This window comes from Epinephelus fuscoguttatus, linkage group LG11 (genome assembly GCF_011397635.1).
Source record: "Epinephelus fuscoguttatus linkage group LG11, E.fuscoguttatus.final_Chr_v1".
NCBI classification, from domain to species: Eukaryota; Metazoa; Chordata; class Actinopteri; order Perciformes; family Serranidae; genus Epinephelus; species Epinephelus fuscoguttatus.
This window is the reverse complement of record NC_064762.1, coordinates 19,216,710-19,232,109: the sequence shown is the minus strand read 5'-3', so window position 1 is coordinate 19,232,109 and position 15,400 is coordinate 19,216,710. Positions and strand designations below refer to the sequence as shown.

The 15,400-nt window shown below is 40.5% G+C and overlaps 1 protein-coding gene across 1 annotated transcript in view; it reads left to right on the top strand.

Annotated features, from left to right (window-relative positions):
* The first annotated feature begins 174 nt into the window (after positions 1-174).
* Positions 175-15,400, top strand: part of afg1lb (AFG1 like ATPase b) — a 47,108-nt gene continuing 31,882 nt past the window's right edge. The window contains exons 1-6 of the mRNA XM_049590314.1: positions 175-825; positions 1,050-1,360; positions 5,512-5,581; positions 5,687-5,788; positions 6,042-6,169; positions 13,199-13,298. Of these exons, the coding sequence (XP_049446271.1) occupies positions 711-825; positions 1,050-1,360; positions 5,512-5,581; positions 5,687-5,788; positions 6,042-6,169; positions 13,199-13,298 (826 nt within the window). The 5' untranslated portion in view covers positions 175-710. The remainder of the gene's footprint in view (positions 826-1,049; positions 1,361-5,511; positions 5,582-5,686; positions 5,789-6,041; positions 6,170-13,198; positions 13,299-15,400) is intronic.

Genomic DNA, 15,400 nt, shown 5'->3' with positions numbered 1-15,400 from the left:
ATGCACCTATTTAGAGCAGTGTCTCGATTTAATGACAGCATAGATTTATACATTCATTTTGCACGTGATTTTATGGTTTACATACCGAAAAGTTCTAACTATAACTTTTATGTTGAAGGCAATTCATACAACTTCCGGTATTGCTCAGTCTCTTACTATCGCGTGCTTGAAGGGCCAGCGCGCTTCACTTCCGATCAGCTGAGGTTCAGCTGACGCCGCTCCGTTTGTTTACAACTCGCCAGCGGGCACAGGGGCTGTAATCGCATTTTTTTGGACGATATTCACATTTGTAATAATTTAATTTGTATAATTCGGACCAATCGTGCTTCGCAGTGTGAAAAAATTGCTGCTGAAATGTAAAAACACAGCTGATCCGACGTGCTTTGGGATTTAATGCTCAAAATAATATCAATTATTAAAAAATGAAAAACGTAACTCTGAAAATAACAAGCGGAATATTTAATCTTATTCATAAAAACGGATATGATCTTGTAATATAGGCAAAACAGCAGGGATCTGGTTCGGTCTAAAATGTGCAGCTGTTTGTTTCAGTTGTTTACAAGCATAAATGTTAATTAAATAATTAAGACACGTGTTACATCTGATAAAATGTATTCAAAACGAGTCACAGTCTGATTTGTGCCTTGCGTGTGCCATGCGGCTTATTTGTGTCAGATGAGTTTCAATAAAGTTTCGCGTTTTGAACCATCATGGCGACGTACACGGTCCCTGCAGCTGTCAGATGCTCACTAAATGTTTTATTAAGAGACACTGTTCTGACCTCTAAGATAATTTGCCGACTGTCAGTTATCTGCACCGGAAAAGGTACGTGTCTTTCCGTCATGTCGTACGTAGTAGGAGATATCGTGTGTTAAAACCTGTCCTCTTAGATAACTTTACTGGCTGCAGCACATATAACCTCTACATCACACCTGACTACAGTGGCATTTCTTTCCAATCACGGTTTCATTGCATCTAATAGAATGAAGTTATTTCTGTGAGCTTTGTGTAACGATTAACACAGACTGCTTTTGCTGTAATGCTTCAAGGTTACACCAGTTGGAGGACATGCAGTTCATCCGCATCATCCTGCTCCTCTCCTGCAGCAGATATCAGTGCCCTCAGTGGACACTATGATCGCCTGGTTCAGTCTGGCTCTCTGAGGAAAGATGCTGAGCAAGGAAAAGTTCTCAGGCAGCTGGGTGAGCTGCAGCACATCCTTAAGAACTACAGTAACAGCGTGTACTTGAACCCACCTCCACCGAGGCTTGACTCTAAAGATGACGGCAGTCAGCTTCCAAAACATAAAGAGCCCCACGTCACAACAGCTGGAAACAAATGTGGAGGCTCTGCTGCCGAGGTAAAGGAGTTAATATGATAATCAAATCCTCAAATCTCTTATGATAAATTATCTCCTACAAAGTATAATAAGCGTTTAGAATTTGTTTTTCCAATATATTTGAAGTTAGTTTTCATGAAAGCCTTGCATCGTTCTTATTAAATTGAGCTAAATTAAGTCTGTATGGAATTCTCCTCATGATCTAGATCAATAAAAAGATTAAAGTCAGCTGATCGAGACCACACCACAGACCTAACAATATAGTGGCATAAGGCAGCAATTTTTTTATGAGTTACTCTGTGATTTAGCCTAATTTCACTGGCTAAAATGAGCCCAATGAAACATGGGCATAAAGAAAACATTTTGAACACATCCTCTTTCCAGCCCCTTTCACTGTAATAACAGCTCGATAACAAGTTATGCAGGAGAGGGGCTTTTTGAATGGTTATATTGCATACTACAAAGATGAATACAAGACCATCAGGCTTATATAATTAAGACTATAGCTTTGAGAAAATCCAAATTCAACTCCACTCACAAGCTTTTTGTGAAGTCGTATGAAAACTTCTTGAGGGTGTTCCTCCACCAGAAAATTGTGAGCATCAAACACATAATTTCCTGCATGTTTTTTACAAATGTGACACACCTGTGGTCCATTCAGAACAAACATGCGGCCCACTTTTGGACTGTGACCCACCAGCTGGGAACCACTGCTCTACACAATATACACTCAGTAGTAGTCAGGATTTTGGACGCTTCTGAGTTGTTGTCATTTTACATGTTGTCATGTTTGGACTATAATATGCATGACTTCCCTAAAAACAATGTGTAGACTTAGGCCAGGGGCAACCTGTGGCTCTTTCGACCCTCTCCACTGGCTCCCAGTGGCTGTGAAATAAAATTATATGGAAATAAATAACATTTTTTTAACATTCAGATTTTCATTTGTCATCGTTGTAGGCCTAAAGTGATTATTGCATTTCACAACTATAAAAATGTGTAGCCTATACATCAAATAAAAAAATGTTTCATCAACTAAAATGTGCGTTACACGTCTACAACCTGGTGCCTTTTACTCTGAATTCTGCTGAACTGCAGTAGCGGTGGCTAACCTGGAGTCTCTTTAACGAGGCTACGGAAAAGTCTTGGAGGAAAATAAAGGATTTGATAATGTGTGGACGGACATTTGCTTTCACCACCAACGCTGCAAAGTACTAATTATAAATAGCCCACTGCAGAGTTGCCACCTTGTAGTAAATCATATTCATGAATTCTCATTTAGACCTATTCGTAATGCTGATGGGCTAATTCAGACTTAATAGGTTGTTACCTGTACTCAAATATGTTTTGCAGCTCCAGACAATTTTTTTTCTTAAGTTTTTTTGGTAAATAATGGCTCTTTTAATAGTAGTAATCTCTATCAATCATCACTTTTGACCCACTACAAGTGTGAGGTAGTTTGTTATTCTATAGAGACTCTACCCTCTGCCTGTATTGTCTTCTTTAATTCTCAGTTTCTGTGCTCAGGATGCTTATGGGCATGTACCCCCACAGCGCTCAGGTGAGGTTGGAGCTTTACAAAAAGGTAGCAACTAGGTGCCAGACAGCAAGCAGCAGACATGCAAGAGACACAGTGCCAAAAAAACACAAATATAGTGAGGGGAGATATCGAATGAATCTGGGGTTGGCTTTTACTTTCACTTTTGGTGGAGAGCATGTTTACAATCAGTAACTGACATTGCTGCGTAGTATACCTTATAAAAGCAAAAAGTAGTGTGAGTGCTGCAGACCTCTTCTCTCTTTCCTTTGTGGGATTTTTTGAGAAATAAAAATGTGTATGCTTTTCAAAAAGTAAAAAAAAAAGTGCACATGGTAGAAAATAGTGAATGATCTGGGACACAGTTTACAATTTGCGCGGCAGCATGGATTTGTTAAAAGCCTTTTACAGTGTGGCATCTGGACTCCCATTCTGTTATAAAGCCCCATTGACGTCTAACATATGGGGGGACTTCACTGGGTCCACTGCACTGTACTCCAGTTGTATCACTGATGGTGGCCATGGGGCTCAGGTCAAAGGGAGGGTAGGGGTCTGGGAAGTGTATTGTGCATGTGAGTTTTGGAACGGCATAATGTAGGGGGCTGTTGTTGTTTTTAGGTCAGGGGAGCTGACTGTCTAGTATTTGGTGGTGGGAGTTGTTTTGTTGGTTGGCTGGCACAGACACATAGGGTTAGGCAGAGATTTTGGAAGGCAGCAGGGCAGACCTCCCGCTGGGCCCGTCCCGGCACCCCTCTCACTCTCTCACCGTCCCCATGCAGTAATGAGGGGATCCCCATTGTCTGGGCCATTCTTGTCCTTTTTGCTTTTGATTCGGGACTCTGACAAATACTTTGGTGTTAGGCTATCAACACCGCCGCCCCCCTCTCCTATTGCACCTTATTTCTTGCTCTGTCTCTCACACACACACATACACACTGACTGGAGTACTTATGCAATTATTCTGGTTTGAATCAGGTCATACCACTGTCCTTTTGGTGTCTGTTCTCTCTGTGAAAGTGCCGCCATTGTCCTCACTAACTGACCAAGTCTGTGAGGAGAGTACACTTGACTTAATATTGACCCAATGTGGCGTGGTTTTGCGGATGGTCGGCTAACAATGGGCCATTGTTTAGAGGGAGCCACCCTCTTCAAGTCAGACCTGCATCGTGGTGTCCTCCTGTACACTGTAGGTCTCCAGCAGGACAGTTGTGCCACATAAACCTTACTTAGACTCCCACAGTTATTTCATTAACTTTCTTAGTGAGAGACGTGACATCTCTAAACATGAACACGTTAAAACGCAGTTTTCTCGAAGTCATCTCAAAGCCAAAGTGACCATGTCCTGCATGTGAACTTTCCACCCATGTGCCAGTCTATATCTTCCTCCAGGAGGTGAGACAAGGCCACAGAGCTCAGCTAGACAGAGTGGCTGAGGAACAGCCTTGTCCTTCTCCACTCTGCCGTGGCAGAATGGCTTCCAGCCACCGCTGACAATTACCCCACCATGCCAGAGGGCAGCTTGGGAAGTCAGGGAGAAGTCACACACTGTTATGCCAGAGCAGACAGGAAAGGCTTGTTGCTCTTCCAGTATTTCACTCCAGCACAGGACAGGCGGAGGGGATGGAGAGGGGGGGAGGAGCGGGGAGCGGGGAGTGGGCAGCGAGAGAGAGAGAGAGGATGGGTAACAAGTTTGTTTTTTCATTTAGTTTTCAATTGGCCATTGTCTGCATTTACCAGAGTCAAGTGCTCCTTGTGCGGTGGACACCAAGTGCAGTGGACATTGAGTACCGTCCCCATGAAATAGTTGCTAAATTAAATTTTCAGGGGACAAATGTTTCTATTTGGTGCTTAGTTAATTCCAAAGCTTTTTGGCGTTGCCCGGTTACAGAGACAGACGATCCTCAACCACACTGCTGTTAACCCCTGTATAAAACATCTCTGATATGCTCCAAGTTATCATTACATGTCATGATTACACTGATGACACATGTGTTCACATGGCTTGGGCCCTCTTTAGAGATATTTGGCTTTACTCGATATTCTCAGCTTGGTCACACAGAGGACGTTTTTTTGAAGCAAAGACCTTTTGATGATAGGAGGCAGGCAGCACAATGACTTCCAGCAGCACCTCAATGCAACAGTACCGTATCACAATTAGCAGCGCTAAACAGGCTGCACAGACAAGTCCACTCCATCTCGTATGGAGCCTCATCCAGTCCTCTCCGTTTTGTCTGACAAATCCCCCCATTGTTCCTCTGATGATGCTTTTCTTTCGTGGGAACCCTGGCTTGTCTTGTTGATTAGATCCCCTTTGTCTTCCTCCCCTGCAGTGGGCTAGTCTGGAGAATGTGAAACCTCACACTGTAGTGGTGGCTTAATGCCTCAGCATACTTTGTTTATTACACCATGATTTAGTCTTATATGGTAATGAATATAACGAAGTTTATGTAGGTCACCCATAGTAGTGTTTGTGCCTTTTAATAGGGGAATTCATTTATGCATTTATTTTGAGTGACCACAGATTTATGGGTAATTGCTGTGTGTTATTGTTCATGATGACAAGCAGCTGCTAAAAGATTTGATGAAAAACAAACACACTTCAGTCATTTCCTCATTTTTCCTCTTTGCACCAAAGGAGGAACCAGCTCCAGCACCACCTCCGCCTCCACCCCCACCCAAAGGCTTCTATATCTATGGAGATGTTGGTAAGATGAAATATGTAATAAATATCACTATGGCAGTAAATCTTTACAAAACATCCAAGATCATGCCAAGATTTAGAATAATTGCTTTTCTTTAATCCCTCTCAGGCACAGGGAAGACCATGCTCATGGATATGTTTTACTCCCGGGTGGAAAACACTCATAAAAAGAGAGTCCACTTCAACGGCTTCATGTTGGACATCCACAAAAGTTAGTATTATCCTCCCACTCCACTGCACTAACCACCGCAGGTTTGCTTGCTTGACTTTATCAAAGTTCTTCTGACTCCTCATGCGCCTGCGATCCTATATTTATCCCTGTGTTTGTCCTGAAGCCCTGCTGCTAATTGTCTACCATTATGCATACAGGTGAAATTACCTCTTTATTCAGCATTGTCGCCGGGTTTGGGTTGGCGATGCAGGTGTGCTTTAAGACGTGCCTGACGTTTGTGTACTGCTTAAAGGGATCCATCGGAGGAAACAAAGCCTGCCAAAACGAAGGCTAGGGAAAATGTTCACCTATGACCCCATATCGCCGGTTGCCATGGAGATCAGCAATGAAACCTGCCTCTTGTGTTTTGACGAGTTTCAGGTGAGCGAGTTTGTTACAGGCTCTGTCTGTGTGTGTGTGTGTGTGTGTGTGTGTGTGTGTGTGTGTGTGTGTTAAAACCTGCTTGAACATAAGCAAACCACATATCAACTGCATACATCTGCTTTAAACAGCACTACTCTGACACTAGTGCTAAGTAATAAGTGATGCTGATAAATATACTGTCCGCAGTGGTGGAAAAAGTGTTCAGCTCTTTTACTTGAGTAAAAGTAGCAATACTACGGTGTTAAAATACTCGATTACAAGCAAAATTCCTGCATTCAAAATTGTACTTAAGTGAAAAAAAAAAACCAAGTACTGATACAGAGTAATATCTATTATATCACTGAATCATAATTAGTGATGCATTCATATGTTAATTACCTTTATGCAGCAGCTTGTGAAGGTGGAGCTCATCTTATTTGCCTTATACACAGCTGGGTATCTTCACCTATAATCATTTATCATAATTTATTAGTTTAGTTATATTTTGTATTGATAATCTAAATCTGCAAAGTAACTAATAATTTAAGTTATCAAATATATGTAGTGGAGTATAAAAAGTTCAGTTCATTTCAATACAACTTCATTTATCGCAAATGAAATTCTTGTGCCAGAGAATGCTTCAAATTACAGTAACAATAAGTACAGTAACCACAACTTTAATGATTCACAACCAGACAACCAGTGGGTTCCCTGGGTCAGGATCACTCACTGGGCCTAGTTTTAGAACAATAAAGTATTAAATATGTACAAGACAGAAGTGTTTTCAAGGAGCAAAATCAAAAACCAGTGCCTAATAGAGTAACACTAGGTGTTCGATCAGTACAAGAGTTACTACAATGAACTGAAATGGTGGAAAAAACAGACTGTGCCTGCTAATCAATGTCGAACAATATTGAACAAGATATAACAGTGAGAAGTAGTATTGCACATGACTGACAAAATGATATTGCACTACATTGACAGGAGAACATGATATTAAAGAAAAATATTGCACATGATGTTGAAAAGTAGTAATGTGCATCATATGAAATAATAGTGCACCTGATGTAGGTGAATATTGCTGACAGTGTCCTTAGTGTTCGTGTTAGTACAATACTTACCTCTGAGATGTAGTTGAATACAAGTATTAAGTAACAGAAAATGGAAATACTCAAGTAAAGTACAAAGTACCTCAAAATTGCACTTAAGTACAGCACTTGCACAAATGTAGTTAGTCACTATCCACCACTGACTGCTAGTACAGCTCTATATGACAGGCTGATGCTGAGGAATGTTACTGTGAGAAGATACCTGCTGGCTGGAAGGGTTGAATGATAAATTTTGACACTTAGACTTAGTTAAGGCGTCTTTTGAGGTATTTGTGAATCTTAAGGCATTTTAAGGTGAAAGAACAGCCTGCTCATCACTTTTATTACTGCCACTTGGTTTAAGACTGTAAGATAAATAGTTGTTGTGTGTTGTGTGCGCTGTCATATATGCCAGTGCCAAAGACAAATTTCCATTTTATGCTCAAGGACAAAAAGTTCTCTAAATCTGAATCTGTGGGGTTGAAACAAGTTTGTAAAGAGAAATAAAATCCCAGATAATCTGTTCTTATTTAAGACTTAACATATCAGATATTGTTCCTGCTAAAACAGTGTTGGGAAGGTTATGTTTTAAATGTAATAGATTACAGATTACTAGTTACCCTGTTAAAGATGTAATAAGTGATATAAGTGTCTTTTTATGACTTCATCAAAGTAATGTAAAATATAACATTTGATGATTTCTGATTACTTTTCTCACATTTTTAAAACATTTTTTAAACTGGGCAATAAAACTGAAAAGCCCTAAGAACACAAGTTTAAGCCAGGCAGTATGAACTTCATAACAGCACTCAATTTTGATAAGGAACTGTAATTTAATTAAATATTTTCTTTGTACAATGGATCACAGTTATTTATTTTGTAATTTAATCACATCACATGTAACTACTGACTCCCCAAAAGCACTGATGCAACACATCTTTATACAAAAGTCAATCTGACCCACAGTCAAGCTGATTTGTACACTATCTTGACACGTGCTGTATACATTATTTTTAATATGTGTGGCTATGGGATTATTTCATATTCAGTGGAAATGTAAAACCAACAGCAGATATGTTAGAGAATGAAACCTCACACAAAGCCAGCATCAGTAGAAAGCCACAGGACATGATGCTTATTGTAAGCATGTACGGTAAAATCTCTATTGAAGAAGGAAACAAAGTGATATTTTAGTGTTTTGTTTCTTTTGTGGGTACTGAGTGTGTGTGGGACAGCTCTGTGTAAGGACTGTATATATGTAGGAACTGTATGTATAACAGTTTTGTATCTGTTAATGGCAGGAACCACATGTATCCAAGACGAATTTCCTTTTGGACAATAAAGCCTATCTTATCTTGAGTAGATCTTATACATAGATGATGGAGGACTAATAGTTAGACTGCAGTGTGTCTCTGAAGCTTATTTACACAGAGTCAGTTCCAACAGCTGAGACATACACTGTCCATTTGGCCTGTGACTTTCTGTCTGGACAGCTGAATGCTGCTGATCATTACACCCTCACTAAAACAGGACTGGGGACACCTAGTGGCCTTTTTGAATATGACACAACTGTAAAACGAAGCAATGAAACATCCTCTCTCCTTAGTATGTTGTAAAGTAGTCATTTACTGATACAGTAGGAGTAAAATTGTGTAATCTCACATGTTGAGTTAGTGATCTGCTCCTGTTGCTTGTTTATACTCTCACACAGCTCGTTTGCTCCCAAACCTTTACAACCAAGTCACCCTTAGTTTCTGAACACTGGATTTACACAACTAAAATGCACCTTCAGCCATTAGTGCTGCAGAACTTCTCATTATTTTACCCTTTGGTGTCAGAGGAGAGAGCCACTACTGAAGCTCTCTGTATTCTCTGTAAGGTAGTTAGTCATTCAGTGAGGAGAGAAAGACATGTGCTTCTGTCTTTATCATTAGCCAGCCAAACACATCTCTTACTGATATCATTACAGTTAATGCCAGCGGGTCAAAGGTCACAGAAGGTGCGCTTGCTCTCTCTAATCACTCTCTATGCATCTGCGAGGATCAAGAGCTGCTCCTTTCATCCCCCCGTCTTTCACATTTTAAACTGCGGCGCTGTTTGTGCATTCTCATTGATTTGTTTTGTTTGCTGTCGCCAGCTTTGCTGTTTTCGCTTGTCGACTGTTGCTACCGGTGAATGGAGGGGAAACAAGCAGACATGTGCACGTTGTTTGTGATGCATAAACAAGAGGTTGCAAGGTTGGGGGGAGCTGGGGGTGAGGGTGGTGGTGGGGGTCTATACCAATCAGCATCCTCCTCCACTCAGCCATGCAAATGAGGCTCTGGGTATCAGTCGCACTCTCCTGCTTCCTTAAGTGAGTGGAGCTAGAAAGCGACTGGCGGCGGCGGGTCAGATGGATCTTATCCTCTTAAATGCTAATGACATTTCTCCATTCTCTTCATTAGCGCCGTGCCATTATCAGTAATTTGTAGCCCCCCTCCCTCCTTTTACGGCCCCCACCCGGCTCCCCTAATGAATACTCGCCATTGAGAGGTCCGAGATGGAAAGATGGGAAGAGAGCGAGGAGGGAAGAAGAAGAGTGAGAAGAAAACGCTTGAGCGTCATTGTCTCAGGGCCTCAGTCACTGTGCAGCCTCTGTGAAATTGCTCATAGGTTGTGTACATAAAGAGGTGTAACATCAAAAGAGGTTTAATTTGGCACCCGTGTGCCTCGCTGTAAACTGACAGCCGCTTGAGTAATTGGATGCTCATTTGAATATCGGCATTGGCTGACGGAGATTGCACCATTATTTTTGTGTTCCACAAGTGCTACATCAGTCCCCTCCACCTTTCTCATTCTGTGGGTACCCATTCTCTCTTCCCTCTCCCCCTACTCATTCAGCAATCAATATTGCCCCTCATACTATGCCCATGTTGAGGGCACATGAATAAACAAATCCAGGTTGTATAAAAGGTCATTTTTAAATGATTCTTTTGAAATGAAAATAAAATCCTGCGGTCGGAGGAAATGGGGGCCCCTTCAGAGAGACACAGAGCCTTGGCTTTCTGTTGATTCTCATTACGCGCACACACAATCACTCACACACACACTAATTTGATGCCCCTAGCCACCTCTCCTTAGCGAAATCAAGGCTTTAACACAAATGTTAATCAAGTATTGGCAAGGGCAGTGGGGCTAATATGCAAAAGCAGAAGACTCTCCAGAGTATGAAAGGAGGCATATGCTGTGGGTATGGCCGTCAGAAGTGCCTGTTATATACAGGAAAGTAGGTAAGAGGGAGTAAGAGGAGAGGGCGGGACAGAAGTCTTTTATTCAAGACGTCTTAGCAGGGTTTAGCGATACATCGATATTACATCAATGTCATGATATGAGACTAAATAACGTCTTAGATTTTGGATATCACAAAATCGTAAATGTTGTCTTCTCCTGGTTTTAAAGGCTACATTACAGGAAAGCAATGTAATTTTCTGAACTAACCAGACTGTTCTAGCTATTCTTTTATCTGCCTTTACCTACTTTGTCTTTGTACCGCCATTACCGAGAGATGTTCGCTGCCTCAAGAGCTATTGCCATGGTTATATGAAGAGAACTGGATACAGCGCTGGAGGCAAGGCCCCGTTCATTCCCATGAAAGTTACTCGGTGGTGCATGAAGTCAAAAAAATTCAACTGCCATGTATAAAATTCCCTGAAAGATCCACACTGCTTCCGCACTGTGTGGCCCATAGAGCGGCTGCACTAGAGACTTCCACAGCTGAACCGGCTACCTCTGGTTTAGCGCTCCACTAACTTGAAAGGGGATAAAATGATTCAATCGTGTGGCTCTTCTAGACTGTCATAATGTTATTGAGTTGATCAAATTCTGATAATAAAACAAGTCCTTTAAAAATTCATCCACTGATTTACAGACGTTTCTTACACTAGTGGTTTCCAACTGGTTCAGCCATGGGGTCCAGATTTCTCCTTAGTCATTAGTTCAAGGTCCACACAGTTTAATATATTGAGTGTCATACTTGCGTTTGGACATTTCATCAAGCTAGTTTGCTGTCTCTGTTAAGTAGCCGTCCGTTACTCGCTCACTCTACAGCAGGAAATGACACTTCAATTTAAAAGCTCTGTGTCACAAATTCACTGTACGAGTCCCTTGTGGTACATTTAGAGTGGACCTGTGGCCCACTTTTGGACCATGACCCACCAGTTGGGAACAACTGTCTTACACCATGTAAATCTAAGGGAAACACCGTTTGGCCACTAGTAACACTGCCTCCAAACCCCTGGGGGCTACAGATTGTACTTTGACATTGTCATATGCCACACAAAGAGTAAAGAAGCGGCTCGAGAGTTAGAAGCCCCTTTGTCTCTCAAAATCAGACCAAAGATTAATCAAACTGTAAAACTAGGCAGTGCTGATCAAATATAAACTGAGATTCTGTTATTGAATTGTCTATTTCTCTCCTAAAATGTTTTCAGAATCATACTTCAGTGAAACTTTTGGCTGTAATAAAATAATTTGTGAACAGGAAGTGGGTGCCATATTGTTTCCTGTATTGTTAAAACACTAAGCTGAAAAAACTGAGATTTATCTGTAGAACTAAGACATGCTGATCAAATACGAACCAAGATTCTGTTACTGCATTGCCTATTTCTTGGCTCAAATGTTGTCAGAAACACATTTTAGTTTACAGTTTAACTGTAATTCAAGATCATCTGTCACCAACTGGCTGCCATATTGTTTCCTGTATCAAAATGGACAGGGTTGCATTTAGTCACCCACCAGCAGGAGCATTTATTGGTCCTGTGTGGCGCAGTGCATTCTGGTAGTTGTAGGGTTTTCTACCTCTTGAGAAAAAGCAAATGCCACTGTCCTATTTTCTCTTTGTTCTCTGATCATGTAGCACCAATTTCAAAAATTCAGGGATTTCTTTCTGCTGCATGGACATCTTAGTTTTATGAAAAGACTATCTTTCCAGCAGTCAAGTACATTTAAAATGTGAATGATGTAGTATGAAATGTTTATCCACCAAATTGCAAATTTGCAAATAATTTTGCAAGAAATCATCACAGTTAAGTTGATTTGTCTGTAATATTGGAAGAATTATTTATGTATTGAATGTAAATGACAGTTGGCATGAGACTGGCGACTTTAAGCAAAAACAGAAGCCTGAAATAATTCCATTTCTTTTACAATATGCCCATCTCCTGTTAGTCAGTGCTCATGTTTAATCAGGCCTCATGTAAGTGCTGCTTTGACTACTGTGCAAAAGAACAACAGAGGTGAAAGAGAGAGACAGACGAGAGGATAAGAACAAAAGTGAGAGCACTGGATTACTAATAGAAAGGTCAGAGCTCTTCATTTAACGGCCAGCGACTCATAAACGTCCTTGCTTCAGTGTTGTCATCGACCTTTGTTTATTGTGGATTCATGGAAATGATGAAGATGAAAAAGGCAGCGGACAGCTGAATTGGATATATGTAGTTATTAGCCTTGTCTAGTTCATACAACACACACCTTTATATGCCTTTACGTGACCATAACAGAGAGAGGCTTTGTCTGCTATTGTGACCCCAGTCTGGATTCACATTGCTCCATTTTCACCGTCTTTTCTTCCTCTTGTTTTCCCGCCTGCGCTCAGTCATTCTCACGTCGCCTCAGCTGATTAGCTCGGGGCGCTGCCTTGCCTCAGCTACTTGTCCTCAGCAGAAAGCCGCTTCGTGACCATTTGCAGTCAGATCGAGTGGTTTAGGTGTGTGTGTGCGTATGCGTGCGTGGATACGTGCCAGCGTGAATGGCCATGACCAGACACAAAGGACTGAATGAGCACACCTGAATGACACTAATCAACATGGAGTGTTGATGGCGTGGTTTGACCTCAGATGCACACACATGCACCGTGGCAAGAAAAGGCCAATTATACAGTATGTGAATGTGTCTCTCTTCTTCTCTGGTTCTGTTCTTTTAGGTGACAGACATTGCTGATGCCATGATCCTGAAGCAGCTGTTCGAGACGCTGTTCAAGACTGGAGTGGTGGTGGTGGCCACCTCCAACAGAGCCCCTGATGGTACGATGACTGTAGTCTGCGCACATACATGTTGTACTTTTCTAGCTAATGTTTATTAATTAAATTGTTGTTACTTAACATGCAGTTGAGTAAAAGCATAGGATGGTTTATTGTTAGACTGCAGCCATCAGAGTAACACTGTAGTAGCACTTTTTTTCTCAGATTTTGCCGCTATGCATTAAGTCAAAAAGTAAAGGAGTATCTTAGTAACAGAAGCATTTTAACTACCATAACATTAAAGGAATACTTTAAAAAAAATGACCTTTTGTATATCAATTCCTCAACCTATGTTACCTTGAATTTGGGAAGAAAACTTTGTTTTTCTTGCAGACCTCCACAGTGAACGAAGAATAAATTAAAAAAATGTGAAAATTCCTCATGAACTGAATTCATTAGGAGCGGCATTTAACAACAACAAACCTACATCAAAACCTGTGTTTACAAACTTTCACACAGCTCATGCAGTATAATTGGAACAGGCATGTATTTGAACTATTGAACTGTTTGAAACATAACTATTTTACCCTCATTTTTGGATTCTTTGATTGCCGTTGAGGCATGCGAGAAGTTTTCTGTCCAAATTCACATAACAAAGGGTGAGTATGTGATACACAAATGGTCATTTTGTGGGTGAAGTGCTCCCTTAATAGAGGCAACAACAAATATGAGATTCTACTAGTATAACAGGAACATAAAATAATTTGACCTGATTGTATAGCATTTTAAGGCGTTACATCACGCATAGATTTTAAAAATATTTTTCTTGCTGTGGCTCTTACAAACAAATAAGGTAGTTTGGAACAATATCATCCCCATTATTGGAAAAAAAAATAGCTTCCAAATACGTTACTTAGAAATGAAGGCTTCTAACACTCACTTTACTCAATTGATAACTGAATTGAATTTTTGATTTTTTTTTTTGTAATTTATTTCAGTCTGCAGATAGCAATAAGAACATCATGTATTAATCTAAAAATTAATGTACATTAAGTTACAGCCCCTCACAGAAAATGGCAGATACTTAAATAGTACAGTGCGAAAGATTACAATAAAGTCATTTAACATAACTTAGACACTTGTGCAGTCCGAAAAAGGTGTAGGCTAAAGCTACAGCTTATAGCACCTACCCTTTTAACAGCACATCTTATTTAGCAATTAACAAAAAAAAACAAACAAAAACAGTCCATATAATGTAGCAGCACCATTTTATTGCATACAGCGGCACTTAACCCATTTGTAAGTTGACAAATTATTTATAAGAGTACATGGATGAAAACAAAAGGGTTACTGGAGCGGCTGGTTATATCTTACGTACCCACATTCTCTCACAGTTGTACTGAACATGACAAAGCTAAGCGCCTTGCACCAGAGAAGTTTACTGTTTCATTTTGATTTGTCATCAGGATTATCTGTGCCAGAAAATAAAAACAACAAAACACATTTGCCACATTTTTTCAGCACAGCACTGAAGTAAAAATGATTTATAAGACGTTGAAAGCATATAAACCGTTTAACCACCAACAGTTCATCAAAACTGAATACATCACTAAACTGTTCTCCAAAATACTACGATATTTTCCTCAGACATTTTTGAATATATACCTTCATCCAGGTGGTATCTAAAGTTGTTTCCAGTTTTCTTAATTTTACAGAACATCAGACGATTATGTGACTTATAAATTATAGTCATTTCAAAGGTGTCTGGGGATTATAACATGGTGTGTTGTAAGAGTTTCTAGACATGTTAAATGTTGATGCTGCTAACTGTCTGGAATTGTCAGCTTTTACCACTCACTGCACGCGTGCAAGAATGAAAGGAATTCTGTCGTCTATGGAAAGCTCAGCTCAGAAGGACTGCGAAGGCAAAAGGCTAACAGTAAAACACAGTCAAACAATGCTGCAGCCCTGAAGCTCCTCTCAACTACACCAGTGCACTATCTGCCTGCAGCTGTAATAACAAGTAATATTCCTGGAGCGTCAGTGTTTGCTTCTCCTCCTCTTGAACCCACACATTTCACAGCTACTTTACATACATCTACATTATACACTTAAATTTCACTTAATACTTTCAAGAATCAATTTACCAGGCCATGCCAGCTATT